At 43.9% G+C, this 21,403-nt stretch overlaps 1 protein-coding gene across 3 annotated transcripts in view; it reads left to right on the top strand.

The window, feature by feature from the left end:
• NIPAL2 (NIPA like domain containing 2) overlaps window positions 1-5,723 on the top strand; it is a 52,310-nt gene extending 46,587 nt beyond the window's left edge. For 2 of the 3 annotated variants that reach the window (XM_081204961.1, XM_081204959.1), the window contains 3 exons: window positions 1,976-2,039; window positions 4,924-5,018; window positions 5,373-5,723. In XM_081204961.1, coding sequence (XP_081061087.1) covers window positions 1,976-2,039; window positions 4,924-5,018; window positions 5,373-5,467 — 254 coding nt within the window. In that variant the 3' untranslated portion in view covers window positions 5,468-5,723. The remainder of the gene's footprint in view (window positions 1-1,975; window positions 2,040-4,923; window positions 5,019-5,372) is intronic. The other variant, XM_081204960.1, reaches the window with a different exon arrangement.
• Window positions 5,724-21,403: the final 15,680 nt, after the last annotated feature.

Below are 21,403 nucleotides of genomic sequence, written 5' to 3'. Positions count from 1 at the left end.
AATTAGACTTTTAATTTTATTTTTTATTGTTTGATTTTATACTAATGTTATATAACTGATGTTAGCTGCCCTGAGCCCGACTTCGGCTAGGGAGGGCAGGATATAAATAAAAGTTTGTTGTTGTTGTTGTGTTGTTGTTGTTGTTGTTGTTGTTGTTGTTGTTGTTGTTATGTGCTCAAGTCTCTCATTGAAATCTATGGGATGTAAAAATGCTCCTTTGAGGCTGGAGCATGCCCAGCGTTCAGAGATGCATTTTGGTTATGACTTAGAGGGGACAAAAGTCTACTGTCATCAAAATGTCGTTTTCTCAGGGTTGACATTCCCCATCCATCCTGCTTTACTGGTTTTATTACAGGTGCCTGCAGTGACATACAATGAATGTTTTCCCCATGTGCACATTGGCTTCTCATTCTCTTACCTGCTAAAGTAATTTCAGCAATGAAGCAAGCCCTTAAGATAACAACCAGCTGTGCTCCTTAGCAGTCAGAGTGTATATTCTGTTTCAGCAGGCTTTCCGTGCTAGGCTACAGCGAAGGAATTAGAATGAATCCAAAGCCATTTTAAGCTATTAACATTTTATCCTGGGTGAGAACTTTTGAACTGGATATGATTGAAAAGAGACGCCAGTTCCCTGGGATTGTATGGTGTGGTAAGAACAAGCAAGCAGAGTGGGACCAATATGCTGTGTTTGCAGCGAGCCAAGAAGTTATTGTTACTATAACTTTTATGACCCCTTTAACACACACACAGGGGCCTCCTCTGTCACTGGTTTTCGGGAGATCTGCATACAGAAATTCCATTAGTTTATGTCAATTACTTATTCGGAGCTCACCAAAGCTTAAAAAATATGGATTGGTTCAGCAGCTGGATTAAAATAGGCCTGTGCTGTATGATCCAGAGGAAAGATTGACCCAAAACAGCTGTAATGATGTAACCAAATGGAGAATTTGATGGTGTGCACTTCTGGGCCAACTGCTAAATATCCTTACTCATACTGAATTTGACCTAAACAAAGTCCCATTTAAAACTAAAATGAAGGGACTTACCCATCACCCATATATGCCAGGTTTGTTAACGTAAAACAGTTAGCATTGTTATTAATTGTTGGCCCTGTCAAGGGCTCCTTTGCCGATCAATTAGCATTAGGAAGAGTTCCCAGCCTGCTGCCATGGGAGCCTGCCAGGTTCATGCAGTTATTGGGCAATTAGTAAAATAGCCTAGCAAGCTATATAAGGAACAGAAATAGACATCTGCTCTTGGCATATCTGCAACTGTTATTCTGGGCCAGGCACTCTTATCATTAAGATTGTGCTGGACTGGTCATCTGAAGTTTAGCACTCACTATCTTTAATATTACATGACCAATCGGCATGAAATTTGGCATAGGAATTAAAATTTCAGGCTTTAATCATGCTAATTGTTGTAACTAAAATTTTAATCATAGGTCAAGATGTATCCCCATTCAACCAGTGGGGCTGAGAAGCTCAGTTCGCACATAATGCTAAGCCAAACTATGGCTTAGAATGAATCAACAAGTATGCTGGTGGTGCACATTTAGCAAATCATGACCAAATGTGTGGGCAGGCGGAAGACCTGCTGGTGGGTTTCCCACCCGTGGAGGCTAATGGAAAGCTCCAAAACGCATTCTGAGGATGCCGGCTGGCAGAGATTTCCAGGATATTAAGCAGAGATTTCCCACAACACTAGCAACCGGACCATTTCAGAGATTCAAAAAGCTAAATTTAGGACTTTGTGTAGGCCAAAACAGATGTACCAAAAATTGGTACCAGTTGGCAATTGGGTCAATGTGCTTGGCCTCCCCCACAGTGCCGCCACTGTGAATGGCCAGGATGCAGCCTTGGTGGTGGAAGCAAACAGTTTGGATGGGTCTCTCCATATAGAAAAGAATACCTTGAAGTTCCTGTCAAGTATAACTGCTATTCAAGAGTTGCTGTTTTTGTTTGTCTCAATCCAGGGGCCATATTTTATCAGGAATTCCGAGGTACTGGTTTGCTGAGTGCCTTCATGTTTCTCTTTGGGTAAGCATATTCCTTGAATACTTTACTCACGTTGGTTGTAAGGCATTTAAGCAAATGTAACAATATTGAGAAAGGCAAGGATACATGGCCAAGTCATGAGGGCAGGCTGGCTCTGCCTTTCTGCCTACAGCTAAGGAAGGCAACATAGGAAGGAGTCACCCTGACTGTGGCTCCCATTCCACGAATGGAAGGAAATGGAACTGGTCGTGTTGCAACCTGACAAAATAGGCTAAACAGTTATGGGGCTTGTGCCAGTGGGGGTGAACTTTTCATTATGTTTATCAGGGGAATGTGTGACCTTCTGGGTGTTGCAGGAGTACAGATCCCATCAACTCTGGCCATTGACCATGGATCAACCAATATTTATGAGCTAGACTACAGATTATCTCAACCTTAAATAGGCCACTTCTGGATGGCTACAATTCACTTGTGGTATCTACCATCTACAGCTTGTCACTTGAATCCTCCTGATGAACACAACAAAACAGAGAACAATTCTCATGGATGCATTTCTCACTTATTGTAGCTCCACACGTTTCACAGTAAAACACTCCTTCAGGAACTTGAAAAGCTTACACCTTAAAATCTTTTTTTTAAAAAAAACCCTTCAAGAACCAACTTGAAAAGTGGTAGATCAACATTTTACTCTCACTGCTTTGATCATCCCAATTCAGGACTGGGCCTTAAGCTTAGCGGTGAAGCATTATGTTCTAGCATACGGAAGGTCTTGTTCAGTTCCTTGCATCTCCAAGTAAAGAGATTGGGTTGCTAGTGATGTGGGAAGTCATTTCTTAAGACCCTGGAAAGCTCTGCCAGGTGATAGGGAGCCAGAGGGACAAAATGGTCTGACCTGGTGTAAGGCAAGTTTCTGTGTATTTAATTTGCGGAGGGTTTGCACACCAATGCTGGGTAGTGATGGGGACAAGAAATATTTGTTATGTATCTGAAAGAAAGCAAGGCACGATACAAAGCAAAACACAGAATTAAGAGCAACAAAATCCTGATCATAAGCTTATAAGCTTATAAATGTAGTGCTGTTTTACTGTTTTATTGCACTGTAATCTACCTTGAGATTATAGGATGAAGGTCTGAAAATTCTCTTATAAGTAAATAATCTAAAGAAACACAGGAAACAGCTTTATGTTGAGTCAGAGTTTGGGACAATTGAATTCAATATTGCATTGAATAGCACTGGCTCTCCAGGGCTTTTGCGAGATGCAGGGCCGTGAACCTGAGGCATTCGGTGTGTAAACCACGTGGTTTTATCATTGAATTATGGCCCTTCCCTAAGAATACATGTTTACTCACTTTAAAACACTAGGACAGAAATACAAGTCAGTTGAAGAGATGCAGTCTCAAAGTCCAAATGTGGTAATCAAATGGTGAATGTAGCACACTCTGAGACACACCGGGAGGAGGAGGAGGAAGAGAGATACTAAATGCTGTTGCCATGGAAAATCTCTGCACAATAGGGAGGACCCAGATTGCCAACTGTGCTAGATGTTGGAGCCAGGGTGTGAAGAGAAACCAGGTGGAAGCAACTTCCCCAAGGGAACAAGACACCGTGTAACACTGCCTTAAAAGTGCTGTGTGAGATTTTGATCTCAGTGAATGGAAACTAAGCTTCCACTTGCTGATACGTTCCGTTAAGAAATCTCACAGAATTATGGCTGAGCTAGTAGAATTCCTCAGACTGCATTGCTTCACACATGTCCACAGACAGGACTAGAGATGGAGGAGAAATTCACATTTGAAAGCAAGCTTATTAATTTTTCCAAAACAAAAAGCGAACTGAAACACAGCTATCCTCCAAAATTCACACGTCTCTGAATTTTACAACACAGTTTTCCAGCCAAGTAAAGTATACAACTGTGTATGTACTGGGGAAACTCTGCATAAAAAGGCATGCATTAGTGAGAATGGCATACAGAAATGCATTGTATTGAAGAAAGTTGCATACAAAAATGTGTTTATTAAGAGAAATTCAAACTAAAATGCTGATGAATTTCCATGAGGAGTGTGTGTGTGTGTGTGTGTGTGTGTGTGTGTGTGTGTAAGAGAAACCAAAATTGACTGATTTGTCCATCCTTAGACAGGACATGTGCTATTTATTCTCCCACATATCCCCTCACTTCTCACATACACATGCATCAGTGGCGCGGGATAACACAGCCTGAATGCTGTGCTTTCAACATCAAGCACCACACTCAAGATCGCCAGATGTGAAACTATCACAGCACCAGACAGTGGCTGTATCAATGGCATTTCACCATAAAAGTGAGCGCTGGGCACAATTTTGGCTTTAGGCACAATCCCTGGAATGCAACCCTGGCGTATGTTGCAGGCTTACTATAGGCCAGCTGCTTCACATACCAATTGGGTGTGTTTAAAAGAGGTTCAAACAAGTTCGGATCCTGCTTGAGGGCAGATCCCACAGGCAACTGTTTGGCCACCCTGAGAACAGGGTGCTGGACCAGATCCCGCAAGCTGTTCCTGTGTTCACTGCTGGAGTAATACAATAAATGCTTGGACTTTAGTTACCAAAGCAGGCCTGGCACCCTTACCTTTTATGACAGGCCCCTTAGTTTCTGGTTTTAGAAGGTTATGAGGCTACAATGGAAGAGAATAGCGGGTCTGTAGATTTCATTAATCAGCAAGCTTATTCCCTCCCTCCCTCCCCACCATTTGGACACTCTTCTCAGCCTCGTGGGAAGAGTTGTGTCACAGGCTCCTTCCATGTGGCCTAAATCTCCAGACCTTACTGAAGCAATTTGGCTTTCCTTGCCAGCAGGACCCATAATTCACAGTATAATTATGGGCACTCTCTTTTGGTATGCAAACCATGGTGTCGCCTGACTTCATGACTTTGACAATGCTTCCGCAGGTGTTTTCTGTCGTTTGTTGGGGTGTTTATACTCACACGGAAAAAAGGCAAGGAATGTTTGAAAAGTTTTTATATCGACTATGGACACATTCCTGGTAAGTTTTATCCTGGAAATATTTTGCCTGTCATCCCTATCCACACAGCTGAAAAGCATCCATGAGCAGAATGGTCAAAGGGGGAAAAAACAAACCCACATCAGATAGCTCTTCCAATCATGTTTAATAAAAATTGCTTCCCCTTAATTTCTCATCCCATTTCCAGTAGGTTTTTCTTTTTTAAAAACCTCTGAATGACTTCCATCCCATTGCCACAGTCTATCATAGCAAAACAAAATGAAGCCTGCAGTGAGAAGCCTTTTAAGAGGAACATAATTAAACTTGTTAGATTTGATTTATCATTGTTGCTCCGGGTCCCTTTTTTTTTTTTAACTTCTTCTTTTAATCCCACAGGAAAGGAGATGAGGAGTAAAATACAGCCAGATTCAACCAGCTTATCCTACGGCTCTTTATGTAATGAAGGTGACTCTGTAAAGACTCAAAGCTAAGAGAATAGAGCATTTTAAATTCCAGTTAACAAGAGAAGCTTTCCATTTATTGGCTCCGTATTCAACACCACCCTTTTATCACACTTGTTCATTACGTGTCAAGTTATTTTATCCTGACAGTTCTTATGGTTATTTAATCCTCTTTGAGGATCCCCTGGCTATCACAAATGCATTGCGATTTAAGCCAGCTATTGTGCTTGAAAAAGAAGAAGCAGCAAGCAAGCAAGCAGTCATTAAATGGACCCAGGGTGTTTTCCTTCTGCTGTGGTTCTTCCTTGCTTTCCTGTAGCCAAAGTGGCTCGGGGCGGGTGGGGATGAGATAAACACACAATTGTGCAAACAGTCTCCTTGATTTCCATTTGAGTGGAACAACGTGAGGGCAGCAAATCAGAATTGCGCCTGACCCTGCTCCTGCCAACCTAGCAGTTCGAAAGCACGTCAAAGTGCAAGTAGATAAATAGGTACCGCTTTGGCGGGAAGGTAAACGGCGTTTCCGTGCGCTGCTCTGGTTTGCCAGAAGCGGCTTAGTCATGCTGGCCACATGACCCGGAAGCTGTCTGTGGACAAACGCCGGCTCTCTCAGCCAATAAAGCAAGATGAGCGCCGCAACCCCAGAGTCGGCCACGACTGGACCTAATGGTCAGGGGCTCCTTTACCTTTTTATGGTGGCCACTGACACATCACACATACCCCCCCCAAAAAAAAATGCATCACAGAAAGGACAAGAGGACACAGATTTTCATTAAAAGGTCATATGCTAATTCTATGTTTAGATGCAAATTTAGAAATAATTGCTGTAATTTAAATAGAAATATAATACATCTTGCCATACTGGGGAAGACTGTCACAAGGTGACTTGTCTGCCTGCTCAGGCTGCTGTCCATACTGCTAATTGTTGATGGGTTTAGAGGACCCTGTTGTCCCTTTTCATGGTTGTCTTTAAGCCAGACTTGGACCAGCCAGGCCTTCAGACAGAGGCTTGGCTTGTAACCCATCTTCAGACGCAGCAGCTAGAGGGTGACAGGTCACCCCCAGCCTTTGAAGAAGAGGGGTATTCTCTGTAAAGTAAGACACATAAGCCATCCTACGAAGAGCATATCCTCACACTCAGTGTTAAGTCATCTGGAATAATTATTCCTCCTGGATCCAGGACTCGCATTGCCCAAGCAATGCTTCACATCTTGGATGATCTGGAAAAGGCAAGCTACGTAAATCCAAAATTGTTGTTCTGCTTATGCAAGAAGACACGAAGGCTCTTGAGAACTGCTGTAGGACCTACCAATTATAGTACTCCGCAAACCCTTAAGCATTTGCAGAACTGCATTATTTCCCTTCCAATCACAGTTTCTACGTGTCCAAGTTTGGATTCAAAGCCATGTGTCGAAAGCAATAGAATTTTTATTTTTTAAAAACCCCTATCATTAGTAACCTTTTCCAAACTCATTGGCTGGAGATGTTTCCTCTGTGGTGGGCAGCTTTGCCTAAGGATTTCCTACTGACCGGCACATGAGGTCGGGGAGATAAGTGGGGGCATCTGGACTATGTCACAACAAGCCACCCCTGCATTATTAGAGCCAAGAGCATCCATTTTGATGGCGTACGAACAGGGTGGGACCATCACACACACATTACCACTAGGTGCTGGTTGTGGAGATTTACCTTAGTTGCCATAAATGGAATTGCTAACTTTCCAGGATTTCCCCCATAGGCAGCCCAAGACAATACTATATACAAGGAAGATAATGGGATGGAAACCTGGCAATTCCGTTTAAGATGCTTGATATATTTTTCACATAGAATACAGCTCATCTGTGCTTCAGATGCTAACTAAAATTCAGAATGATTGTGATGCATTTACTGCCTGCCAGCGTTGTTCATATGGCAGTAGTGTTTCTCATCCACCATCATTTTTTTTAGCTTGCTATATTAAAGAGACAAGAGTTTAAGCATACTTCTGGGCATGCTGAGCCGTTCAAAGAAATGTGCTGTTCTTAGTGCCAAGTTTTCCGTTCTGAATATGTGCCTATGGGTATCAGCTATCAGAACAATTGCCAATTGCCGTGCTATTGCTGTAGTGGACAAATGTTGTAAAGGCAGACACAAGCAGATTCATCTAGGGCAGATGAGGTTTGCTCCAGGAGCAGCAGAACTTGTAACTGCAGGATTGGCAAGTGCATGCAAGGATGTTGAAGGTTGAAATCAACATGTTCACTCATAATCTAGGTCAGAGCTTTCCAAACTGTGTGTCACGACACGTTAGTGTGTCGGCTGCAGTGTGTAGGTGTGTCGCACAAATGCTGCCCGCACTCATCCCGGGGCTAGAAAAGGGTTAGGTTTAACCTCCGGTTTGCTAGTAAAACTGAATTACTGTGTTGTGAAATGATGCATGTCTAAAAAGTGTGTCACCCACATGAAAAGTTTGGGAAGCTCAGATCTAGGCCTTGACTTCATCGCTGAAGCAAAGGCCATGTTCCACTTCACACAGAACATCAGAATGGTAGCGACTAACTTCATTCGGCATCACGCCAACTGCTCCGTCACTTTCTCTGTGGCTTCCTCGCTGGAAAACTGCCTGCACCTTTTAGCACCCTTCTGATTTCATGGTCAAACGAGGTCATTGTTTGTTTCCTACATATTGAATATAACCTGTCATTATAGTGAAGCGCTGTGAGACAAAAATTCTCCCTCTTCTAGTGTGATGGCTGAAGCTTATCGTCTGGTTCTGCTCTGTTGCTGCAGCCCCCCAAAGAATTACTGCAACCTTACTAGCACTGGCTCACCCTTGTGTTGGCACAGTACTACAGGCTTGTCAAGTGTGTGTGTGTGTGTGTGTGTTTCTTAGTTGTGCCTGTGCCTTTCACAGAAGATAAGCTGCAGGAATCAGTAGGTGCAGCTTTGCATGGCATGGAGACATGGATTATCACCTGCTAGCGGGCTGCAGGTTACAGCTACTATAAAAAGGCACAAGAGAAGAAAAAGTGGCAACCTTTTAATATGCCAAAATGCCTTGTGCTGATTGCCCTTCGCCTCACTTTTTGGTTGCTGCTGATCTCCCCTGAGTAAAGTTGTGGGGAGGGACCAGAGACACCAGCTTAGGCAGGTGATGGGGTGGACCGACATTGCGGGTGTGACATCAGGACACTGGAAGGAGCCAGTGGTGGAGCTGAACGCAGCGGCTGCTCGGCTTCAATGGCCGCTGGCAGTGCCACTGGCAAGCGGCTATTTCAATTCTCCTTCCCCTCTGCGGCAGAAGGAGGTGAAGGAGCCTCCATGCTTTTTGGACATGCCAAGCACCAGCCCCAAAAGCATAGGGGGTCAAAAGGGCTTGGGCCCCTGGAGCTGGTGTCCCTAGGAGGTACCCCTGACCATTAGGTCCAGTTGCGGACGACTCTGGGGTTGCGGCACTCATCTCACTCTATAGGCCGAGGGAGCCAGCGTTTGTCCGCAGACAGCTTCTGGGTCATGTGTCCAGCATGACTAAGCCGCTTCTGGCAAACCAGAGCAGCGCGTGGAAACGCCGTCTACCTTCCCACCAGAGCGGTACCTGTTTATCTACTTGCACTTTGACATGCTTTCTAACTGCTAGGTTGGCAGGAGCTGGGACCGAGCAACTGGAGCTCATCCTGTTGCGGGGATTCGAACCGCTGACCTTCTGATCACCAAGCCCTGGGCTCTGTGGTTTAGATCACAAACAGACTGACAAAAGGGAAAGGTACTCATCTCTTTTATTCTGACATTTACTCCTTCAGACATAGCACCAGTGCACATAGCCTGCTGCCACTTACAGAGGCATATCTGGATGCTGCCCTTTCCCAGAGATTGCTCAAAGCTAATGTGCACAAATATTAATGTGCTCAAAGCTAATATTTTACCCTTCTAAATTTGATGCATTGATGCTTCATGTTTTTAGCTGGAGAAATATAGTTTTATTGGAGCTGCTTAAATTAGTCTTTTGATGTTAGGGGAACGGTACATTTAATTAATTCTGTAATCATCACCATCATAAAGAGGGACCTGGAACTTAGATGTGGAAACATCTCAAAAAGAACCACCATGTACTGGCAGCATTGCAAATCCACCATTCAATCCACAACCATGTTGGCTCTTAAAAAGTCAGCACCCTGATCACCCTGCAGCTCCCTCTAACACATTGGTTCTCAACCTGTGGGTCCCCAGATGTTGTTGGACTACAACTCCCATCACCCTTAGCTAGCAAGGCCAGAGCTCAGGGATGATGAACAACATCTGGGGACCCACAGGTTGAGAACTGCTGCTCTAACATAATATTAATGAATCTAGAGTGTGTGCTGCCATACAATGAGCTATTTTACACAAGAGATTTAGGGGAGTTTCATGTCATCCTACAGGCCCCAACACCAGAAGTCCCCATCCTGGAAGACGCTCCACATACTGAACAAGAACTGGCCACAGGAAGAGCAAACCGGAGGATACATGAGAATGGCATCCTATATTATTGATGTTTTCTAGACACATGGGGCATATTCAACGAAACAGTTGGGCCTATGGTAACCAGGTCAATGAGCCACACTGGCGCAATGGGACTTCTCCCCAGAATAGCACATGGGGGAGGACAAATGCTTGCGTTGACAGAATGACTGCAATAGTGCAATGTTGACTTCCGCCCATGGGGTTGTATCCAATTCTAGCCCTGTTCAATGTAAACCCATTGACATGAATAAACATGACTAACTTAGGTCCATTAATTTCAATGGGTCTGCTCGGAGCAAAACATAGCTGGCTACAACCCATGCTTAGTGCATGCAACAGGAATCCAAGAACCTTTAAAGCCCTAAACGGCCTCGGCCCAGTATACCTGAAGGAGCGTCTCCACCCCCATCATTCTGCCCGGACGCTGACGTCCAGCGCCGAGGGCCTTCTGGCGGTTCCCTCATTGCGAGAAGCAAAGCTACAGGGAACCAGGCAGAGGGCCTTCTCGGTAGTGGTGCCCGCCCTGTGGAATGCCCTCCCATCAGATGTCAAAGAGATAAACAACTACCTGACATTCAGAAGACACCTTAAGGCAGCCCTGTTCAGGGAAGTTTTTAATGTGTGACATCTTAGTGTATTTTTGGTCTTTGTGGAAGCCGCCCAGAGTGGCTTGGGAAACCCAGTCAGATGGGCGGGGTACAAATAATAAATTATTATTATTATAAACCTGCTTGCATTCCTCTGCCTACGGTGCACATGTGCATAAAAGAGGGGGGAAATTGCATGTGCAGCTCACACTGGATGAAGAGCATCACTCAGAAAGCCCAGCCCACATGGCTCTTGCAACTGATCCCAGGGCTGCATTCACACATTCCTAGCAGAGAATCGGCAATAGCACCAAGCAGCTGCTTAGGAATGAGAGCAGGCAGGTGAGCTTTGGTCCCTGGTCCTAAGTACACATCTAAGAAATATTTTTTTTCAGAACATCAAAGGCACTTTTGTTAGTCTTTAAGGTGCCACAGGACTCTTTGCTGTTCTTAATGTAATGCGTCCAGGATTACATTGCAAATCATTTGAATTAGCAGAATGGCAATATCATGACTAAAATGCTTACTTTGACCGAATTCCCAGCAGGCCTTTCCTCTGCTGTCCAGCTTCGCATGTGTTCCTTGAGAAGCCTACAGCGATTTGCTCTGCGATTGGGATGACTCATTTGCTAATGGCTATTTTGCGACCAAAACCTCTTCCAGTGAACCAGGGTTACTGCTCTTTTCCACACATAACATGAAAAATATCCTTCCACCAAGCAGAGAGAGCTCTAGCACATCTGCTGGAACTTGGCTCTCGTTCACTTAAGCATTACACATGCCCTTTGGTAAAGCAAACCACCTGTTGCCTGCGCACAATTTAGCCCCAAGCGCTCTAAATGTTTCTCTGAGGAGGAAATCCATCCAAACCACTGATGGGGAGTGACAACCTTGGCATTCTTTTCTACTCCATTTGCTGGTGTGCCATTTATTGTACTCTCCAAAGAGCCCTGCGGTCTTTAGCCTAGTTTTTGCCCCTGCAACGAAAACAAAATGGGTTCACACGATGCCAAAAGCAAACAGATTCTGCATTTCCCATTTATTAAGTTCTCTCATTTCCCAAGTGGGAGCAAAATTCCCTCTTTCCTCCATGTCACCATTCCAGAGCCTAAGAACGTATGTGGTAAATAAGGTTGGGGGGGCGGGTTAACATCCTACACTTTGCAACGTGATATGGTTAAATAAGCTGCTATGCTAATCTAGCCTGTATTTTGTTTCTGGTGCGAGGCCAAAAATTTACTCGTACTTAAATATTTTATTTTTAGAAACATAAGCTAATCAGTAAGAGTGTGCCAGAAGTCCGTTTCAGGCCAGATTGTTTGAGGAATAAAGTTACTAGAATGTATTTTTGCTGACATTTTGTGAGGTTACTGGTGTTTCCTTTCACTTAGACCCCTGCATGGTGAGAGATCTGAAGATGACCATGTCGAAGCATAACTGCGAGACAGGTTGAGCTTCTACTGGCTGTGGTAAATCGTTGTTCTCAGCATGAGGAAGGGGAATGCTGGAGAAATGTTTGCCAGATGAAAGTGAAGGTCACCTTTTCTGTTGAACTTCCGTCGAAAACAAACATTTAGAATCCATGCTTGGATTCCCTGAAAGCTGTGTGTATCCCAAAATCAGGCCCATGCACTCACTAAAGTTGACAAGAGTTTTTTGAGACAGGGGAATATGAGTAACTGCTTCTCTCACCCACCTAAAGAACATTGAACATGATGCCCATGACCACCCAAGCACACTGTTTGTCCAATTCTCCCGGGGCTCTTGAGAGTATGCACCTGAAGCAATTTCAGCACTGTGGGAAAATCTTATGGAAGTTGTGTGCACTTGAAGAAGAAGAAGAGGAGGAGGAGGAGTTTGGATTTGATATCCCGCTTTATCACTACCCGAAGAAGTTTCAAAGTGGCTAACACTCTCCTTTCCCTTCCTCCCCCACAACAAACACTCTGTGAGGTGAGTGGGGCTGAGAGACTTCAGAGAAGTGTGACTAGCCCAAGGTCACCCAGCAGCTGCATGTGGAGGAGCGGGGACGTGAACCCGGTTCACCAGATTACAAGTCTACCGCTCTTAACCACTACACCACACTGGCAAATCTTGTCAAGCTCAAGTGCCATGTTTAGGAACTGGCTTTAAGAATAGTGTCATTTGAGTTGCCAGGGACTTGTAGGGACTCCAGCAATGCTTGCATCCAGGCTGCTGAAAATCCCAAATGAAGAACTCCAAGCATGTGTAGGACTCTCCACCATCCTTAGAACAGGGAACAGGGGACAGCTGGTAGAATACGTATAACCTTCACTGCTTATAAAAGCTCTTAGCTGCATTTCATTGCCTCATTTCCAAAACAGATCTATCTACATATGCTAAAATTGCCCTCCTCCAGAGTCCTGAGGCACAACTGGGACAAGCAAGTATTTTAATGCTCTTGCTTTAAAATTTATGGCCGAGGCTACAGCGCAGCTCTTTTCCCTGGCTGTTCCAGCTAATAAAAGTGGCTCTGATGTGATCTGTTTGTCTGTTTGCTCCATCTACAATATTATTCCAACAATGTCACCACAGGCAGTAATGATACATTCTGTTAATAATAATAAAAAAGGAACCAAATGGAGATATTTTTACAAGATAAAATATAGCACACAATTAAAATTCCCCTTCGAAATAAAAAACAACAACAACAAACATCTGTTTTCCTAATAGCAGGGTTGTATCAAATCTATCTTGTAAAAAGAAGGCATTCCTGACCTTTGGGAATTTAAAAATCCACACATTTTTATAGCCTTCTGCAACCATAAATAAGTAATTTGCATATTCCCCAGCAGACATAGACAAACCATCTGCAACAGCCTCCAAAACTTGTAGATTCCTCAACGGATGCCAAGATGCGAGAATCTGTCTTTGAGCAATAGGTTTCCATGGGTGACTTCTAAGTAAGAGGGGCCCACATCTTGGCAAAGGAATATGTGGCTCACTTTCTTTCTGCTTTGGATCTCACTATGCAATTGGGGGGATGGGGCATGGTTATGTTTAGTGTTATTTTTCTTGAAACAGAGGTGCCAGAATTCACCATGAACACCTCCCATGTTGTGTTATAATGGCAATGGCACCCGCCTAGTGGCATAGCGGTGGTTGCCAGTGCTCGGAGTGAGTGCATGTTAGGCAGGGTGTGCCAAGCCAGCTCTCGCCGCCACTGCCAGAGTGATCCCACTCCCACCGGAGCAGAGCAGGGCTGCGCTGAACCGCTTGCCCTCTAGCCCTCTAGCCCCAGTGGGGCAGGAGCCTGGCCGGCTGACATGGCCCCTGGCAGGTGGGTAGGGCCACATGGGGCCATCTCTGTGGGCATGCCTCATTCAGCCCCCCCCAATTGTGCACCTGGAGCAATGCCTCTCCCCCAGCACCCCCCATGTTGTGCCCCTGTGCCCACCTGAGAGGTGCCGAAACTGAGTTCTGGTGAGTTCCAGCTGGAAAAAAACCCCATTGTTATGTTCATTCGGTTCACTCATTTATCCGACTTTCGTAAAGCCTTGTTCTGCATGTGGGATGGCTTTGCCCAGTGGCCCATGGCTTGGAAAGAGGTGGAGAGGCAGAGTTCTTTTTTTAAAAGCAGATGATGGTAAGATAAGAAGAGCCCTGCTTGTTCAGACCACTGGCCAATCTTGATCTACCATCTTGTTTCTTATCCAACAACCTGTCGCTCCTTCACAGTTATTCTGAGCCTTTGAGTTCACATCCAATGCTATGAACAAGAAATATCTATTATAATTATTTATATGCCGCCTCTTAAGGAGACAAATCCTTCCAATGTGAGTTGCAAGCAAAATCAAATTACCTTGATAGAATCACAACGAAGCATTATCAAAGCACCTGCAGATGTTAGTCTGTGGGCAGAAAACTGCAGTGAACAGGAAGCCACGGGCTCTTATGCTTCCTGTCCCCACACCCCCGTGCCCCCTTATGCCCCCAAATCACTATGAACACATATAATTTATAAAGAAAATTCAGCTCTACAGACTCTGCATTCGTTTGACAATTGCTCTTAACTCCCACTGGATGACGGGCAAACAGGAACTCAAGACACATGGCACTTAAAGGTTGCTTAGTTACAATCAACATGCTTTCTGTGGGATTAAAAGTAGATTTTTTGAAAATCTGATTACAGAGCATATTTAAGTCCTTCCCTGTACATGTCCTGATGTTCCTATGCATCTTTTCATCTGCTTTCCTTTGGAAAGATCTGGTTATAGTTCTTAGCTAATTTGATACATTTTTGTGATATAATTTGGAGTCCCTTGATATATTTGCCAACTAACTTACAAGAACTATTGCACCGCGAAAGTATTCGGGAAGCCTGGATGCAATTAATATGCTGACAAAATGGCTTGCAGAAAGCAGTTCTGGTTTCATTAACTCTTTAAACTTGGCAACAGACTAAAACACCTCAACCAAAGTGTCCGCATTACCGCAGCAAGTTGGTCACGTCTTTTGAAAGCCACATTGCATTGGGGAATACTAATCTAGGGGGAGTCTCTAGGTGTGTGGACCACATGTGCTGTTTTGCATATGACAGTGTGCTGTGTGGGCCTGGTCTTACGTGCGAGACAGTGCTGCCAAGCATAGCAATAATCAGCCCAGATCAGACAAACTGCTGGTGGTCATTTCTAGTAGACTCCTTTATTAAGCATTTGTCCTGATTTGTTTGCACAAAGCTTGTGGGGAGGTTATGCGATGTTGGCTGCTTATGGAACATCTGTGCCAATTTGTTTGTAGGGAGGTTATACAACGCTATGCCAAGCAATTATTATCCCACAATTTTCAGTTCGCTTTCCTTCCCACAAAAAGTCCAGCTTTGGTTTTTGGAAGCAGTGTCATTGGGCAATTGCACAACCTGAACTTGCCCCTATTTGACAGAATCACACCTGCACAATAGTGACATTTTGGAAACATCCTTGGTCAAGTTGGACCAAATCTAACAAAACTATGCAACTTGAGAGGAGGGGAAACACCTGATGTAACACTGAGCCCTTGTGTGTAGCTGTTGACACTTAGCACAGAGGTCTCAGCTCAGCATTAAGATCCTATCCTGGCACCATTGCTTTTTTCACTGTTATGGGCTATAGGCAAGCACAAAGAAGTAACAGATATAAATCTTCCAGTTCTTAAAAATGGCTCTTTCAAGTCTCAGACATCAACTGTGTCACTAGTGGAAAACAAGTAAGGGATCAAGGGCTTATTATGACTGCAGCATAATTAGAGGTATTTTATTAAACTCAGTATGGACAAAGGAAGCTGCCTTCTACCAGACTATTTGTCTGTATAACCAAACAGTGTCTACTCTGAACCTGCAAGGTCACTGACAGACAGGCAAGATCTCTTAAATTACCTTAATCTTTTTAACTGAAGACGCCAGAACCCTAACTTACCAGCAGAACACATGCAGAAGGATCCAAAGCCCACTTCTCAGCACCTCAGGTGGAAAGATCATTGTCTGAAGACTTAGGGAACTGACACTCATTATCTACATGTGCTTCACATGTTTTTTATTATTTATTTAATTTATATACTGCCCTATACCCAGAGGTCTCAATTCCCATCAGAACCAGATAGCAAGGCCTGATGGGAGTTGTAGTCAAACAACAACTACTAATTACTGTTATCAATAATCAATAACCATTCATTGTTATCAATAATAACTCATTTAAAACAACTTACAATCACCAAAATATGGTGAGTACTTTACTCAAAAGATACATCTCAGGCAATTGCCTCTCTCCATAAATACTATCGCTGTTTAAATATTCAGAAATGGTTTTTTCGTTCACCTGTTTCTAAATTCACACTTCTTGCTAAAATATCAACACAGAAAAAATATAGGTGTGAAGGAACCCTCACATTCCACGTAATTCTACCCAAATAGCCATTAAGTGTTTATTTCAAAAGAAAAGAAAAAAACACCAACCACTCACAGAAAGCTACATTTTCAACATTGCCTCAGGCAACAAGAATTCACTGAGGAGGCCTCCTACCTCAAGCAATTCAGAACTAGAAAAATATCCTAAAAGTGGGCAGCAGGTCAGAAGCGGTGAATTGTCCAAGACCTTATTTAAAACTTTTATACAGACACAGCAAGCACTGACTCAGAGGAGTCGTGGGTCTTTTTCAAGAGTGAGTTTCCAGATGAGACAGGCATTTGGTACTTATCAGTAAAAAAGACAACAGGTAGGATTTGAAATTCTATGTCAAAGGAAGAGTGCAGGGAAAGATGGTTCACCAAATATTGTAAAGTTCTCAGTTTTGGTCCCTGGCACTTATCTGAGAGTTATGAGGCAAGATAGTCTCCATTTAGTAGTCATGAAGCTCTTTGGGCTTTGACATTCATTCTAGGAAAAGGGACCCCTTTGCCATCTCCGGTACTGAGAAGAGGAGGAGGAGTTTGGATTTGATATCCTGCTTTATCACTACCCGAAGGAGTCTCAAAGCGGCTAACAATCTCCTTTCCCTTCCTCCCCCACAACAAACACTCTGTGAGGTGAGTGGGGCTGAGAGACTTCAGAGAAGTGTGACTGGCCCAAGGTCACCCAGCAGCTGCATGTGGAGGAGCGGGGAAGCGAACCCAGTCACCAGATTACTAGTCTACCGCTCTTAACCACTATACCACACTGGCTCTTTGTACGGATGCTAATATTGTAAGCAGGGATGGGGGAAGCTGTGACCCTCCAACTGTTCTTAGACAATTCCCATCACTCCATGACCATTGGTCATGCTGGTAGGACCTAACGGGACCTGGAGCCCAACAATATCTGGGTGGCCACAAATTCCCCCATCCCTTATCTTAGCAGTAGCTTTGGCAAAGATTCCCCTTGCATCCTTTGCTGTGATCAAGCTGGCTTTGCACCAGACCAATTAACCTCAGATATGACTCTTCTTGATCACCCATGTTCACTACAACAGAAAAGACTTACCTTTTAGTGTCCCTCACCAGAGGGAGAGGGGGGGGGGGAATGCCGTTGATGGATTTCCCTGGGAAGAAAGGCTGACTGTGAAACCACTCTGGAAATTGTAGCTCTGAGAGGGGGAAAGGGGGTCTCCCGACAGCTCTTGGCGCCTTTAAGAAATTACACTGATTCCCATGATTCTTTGGGGGGAACCATGGCTGCTTAAAGAGGTATGATACTGCTTTAAATGTATAGTGCAGATGGTAAAGGGCCATAAATGGCAACTCTTTAACAATGGGAAATAGCAATGCGTAAGCAGAAATGCTTGTGATATATATTCAGAGTGGGATATATATCACATAGCATTTCAGCTTATTCTGGCAACCAGATGGAGAGGACAACTCAGCGCAGTCTTCTGATTGTTCTAGGGTGGACGCGATTTCTTGTCAAAAACCACCCCCATATAAATTTTTTTTTGCTCGGCTTTAGATTCATAGGCTGAAATGCCCTTCCTGCGCCATGTCAACGTGGCTGTGCAGTGTCAAATACCTAAATAAGGATTTCATCAATACTCCTAACTCGAAGTCACCAAGTTAGCACGTACACCCCATGTTCAAAATAATAACTGGGAAACTGGCCAGTAAAGGGAATCAAATATGTAAGTGGATTTAAAAGAAACCAGGATATATTAGTGAAGTTTGCAAAACTGAAGCTTGTATTTCCCCCAAGAGCCAAAGTGTTAATTCGGGAGAATGCTACCTCCTTACCAAACTATTTGACCCCAAGGCCTGCACCATCTCTATGGCATCTAAATAACTGGTTAAATGTATTTCCTGAGTTTCTAAGTACAGGTTGAGCAGCTCCCTGAGATGAAATGGGGCGGGGGGAGTCATGCAACATACAGAGTGTGGAAAAAATATGGTAAATTAACATATCAAAATCCACACCAGATTACTGTATAAAATTAACTTGGATCCAAATGACAATGGTTTGCTGGAAACCTAGATGCACACTCTTGATACACCAGGATGCAAGCACTGCAGAATTTAAGACTGAAACAGTCATTTTATTCTAGGCTTCCTATACCGCATTTAAATCTAGATAACAATGTTATTTGTTGTTGTTTAGTCATTTAGTCGTGTCCAAATCTTCGTGACCCCATGGACCAGAGCACGCCAGGTACTCCTGTCTTCCACTGCCTCTCGCAGTTTGGTCAAACTCATGCTGGTAGCTTTGAGAACACTGTCCAACCATCTCGTCCTCTGTCTCCTTGTGCCCTCCATCTTTCCCAACATCAGAGTCTTTTCCAGGGAATCTTCTCTTCTCATGAGGTGGCCAAAGTATTGGAGCCTCAGCTTCACGATCTGTCCTTCCAATGAGCACTCAGGGCTGATTTCCTTAAGAATGGAGAGGTTTGATCTTCTTGCAGTCCATGGGACTATCAAGAGTCTCCTCCAGCACCATAATTCAAAAGCATCAATTCTTTGGTGATCAGCTTTCTTTATGGTCCAGCTCTCACATCTCAAGCTCTCACTTCCACACATCACTACTGGGAAAACCATAGCTTTAACTATACGGACCTTTGTTGGCAAGGTGGTGTCTCACAATGTTATAATGACCAGCAAATCTGGACTGTCAACCAAAGAACAGTAGAAAACAGACCATCAGGACTTCCTCAATCGCCAAATCAATGAAGTGCTAGAAGCAATCAGTTGCTGGAAACCAGATGGGGAGAGTGCTCTTGAGGCTGAGGCATCTGGCTGGCCACTGTGAGAAGATGGACCAAATGGGCCATTGGCCGGATTCAGCAGGCTCTTCTTATGTTCACTCCAGCCTTTACTTATTGCAATTAGTCAAAAGTGCAGCTAAAGGAACAAATGCTACATATGGAGAGACAGGACAGGCAGAAGTCAAGGAAGCATGGTCCCAGCTCTGCAACTCCCATAATCCCTGACCAGTGGCCATGCTGGCTGTGGCTGATGGGAGCTGGAGTTCAACAATATCTGGCAGACACTAAATTGTGCAGTGCTGCCCATTGTGAGCCAAATATAGGAGGCTATGTGCTAAGGAAGGCTGGGGAACCTGTGGGCCTCCAGACATCATTCCCTATCACCCTTGACCACTAGGGCTGATGGGAGATGGAGTCCAACAGCATTCAGGGGGCCACAGGTTCCCATCCCTGGCTTAAGGGTTAGACAGGGCAACAGGAGATCCTTCCGTTCTTCTTTAGGGAATCAAGAAGCAAGGTGTAATTAGCCTCACCACTGGCAATTGTTAATGACTTATCTCACTGTGTTCTGGAGACCAAAGCCCATGCTAGTAAGCCAATAAAAATTGTTGGCTTTAAAAAGGAAGAATGAAAAAGAGGTAGTTCAAAACAAACATGATAAAGAGCCTTGGAACTGTCTTTGAATGGGAAACAATTCAAAAGGTTGACTGAAATCCATCATTGCTGACCTGAGAAAAACACGCTCAGCCTATTTAAAGGTTTTTATTATTTGCACATGGTTATACGATGCGTTAGATTCAAAACCAGCCATTGTTTTTCCTATGGGGACATCTTGTGGCCATTTTCAATGCTGACAGCACTCTTACTTGAAACAAGACTATTGCTGTGGCTTCTGGAAATAAGAAAAACCCAAGAACCAGACACCACCACAAAATAACCAGTTGTAAGCTCCTTAAGCTGCCGCAACCTGCTTCCTGTCTAGCAAGCAGGTGCACTGCGTCAGGCTTAGCACAGGAATGACAAATGTCCCTTAATGAGCCACATGGAAGCGCCAGTGACCCAGCACACAACAAAGAGTCTTTTCTGCAAAGCAGCTAATTAGGAGGACATCTAGCTGGAACTAAGGAGTCTACAAAGCATGGCAAATGCAGCCTTTGAGAAACCCCATGAGCAACTAATCCATCCAGAGCACATCAGTATCTGAATTATTTAACTCCAAGACAAATAACATTAACCCATGTTTCTCCTCTGTCCACAGCAGCCACTTAGAGAACTTAAGTACCTTGAAGCCGTTGAAAACATGCCAGAGCAAAACCTTCAGTTTCTACAGTTAAAAGCTTTTTGATGTTAAGCAAGCCTGAAATACAAGCTGCCCTGGACTTCTTTTGGAGGAAGTCAGTTAGATCAAGCCCTTCCTTTTATTATTATGCTGAAAGGTTGTGTATTTTATATACTGGATTTTTGAATGGTGTTTATTGTGTCAACCTAAGCCAAACCTTAGCTTAGTGCGAGTTCACAGATGCTCGCAGCTGCGTTGTTTCTCTCCAATCCTGTTTGTTACAATGCTAAGATAAGCCAAGACTTGGTTTAGACTTGAGCATCCTCTCAACCTCAGCTTGCAGTTAAGCTTGTATTACTGTGTTCTCATTTTGTACTTTTGTGTTATGAACTGTCCTGTGATTGTCAGATGAATGGCAATATGCGAATTAAACAATTAAACAAACAAATTTTCACTGTGGTTTGGCTTAATGTGGTGTGCAAACTTTGTCTCTGCTGAGTTGCCAGAAGCTATTCTTCCTTATTTTGCCCAGGCAAAGCCCAACTCAGTCATGAAACTCATTGGTTGACCTTGAGCCAATCACCATTTCTCAAGCACAACCTATCTCAAAGGCTTGCAGCGGGGTGGGGAGAGAATCATGTATCGTAAGCTAACCTGAGCTCCTTGGAGGAGGAAAATGATGATGATGATGATGATGATGATGATAATAATAATAATAATAATAATAATAATAATAATAATAATGATGTCAGTTAAAAGCATGCAGCTCATATAGTTTAAACTAGTCACATTATCTTATACTCCAATATGGAAGATGCCGTTACTCAACACTGGTCCTCTTTGACACTGTTGCTCCAGCAGTGCCATCAGCAAATGAAGGGATACATGAAGACTGAAATCAACCAAGGCTGGAAAATATACAATAGTGTTTAGGATAGTTCCACACTTGGAAGAACAGTTGACTTT

This window comes from Podarcis bocagei, assembly GCF_964188305.1.
Source record: "Podarcis bocagei genome assembly, chromosome: 8".
Lineage (NCBI taxonomy): Eukaryota > Metazoa > Chordata > Lepidosauria > Squamata > Lacertidae > Podarcis > Podarcis bocagei.
This window is presented reverse-complemented; position numbering and strand designations above follow the sequence as displayed.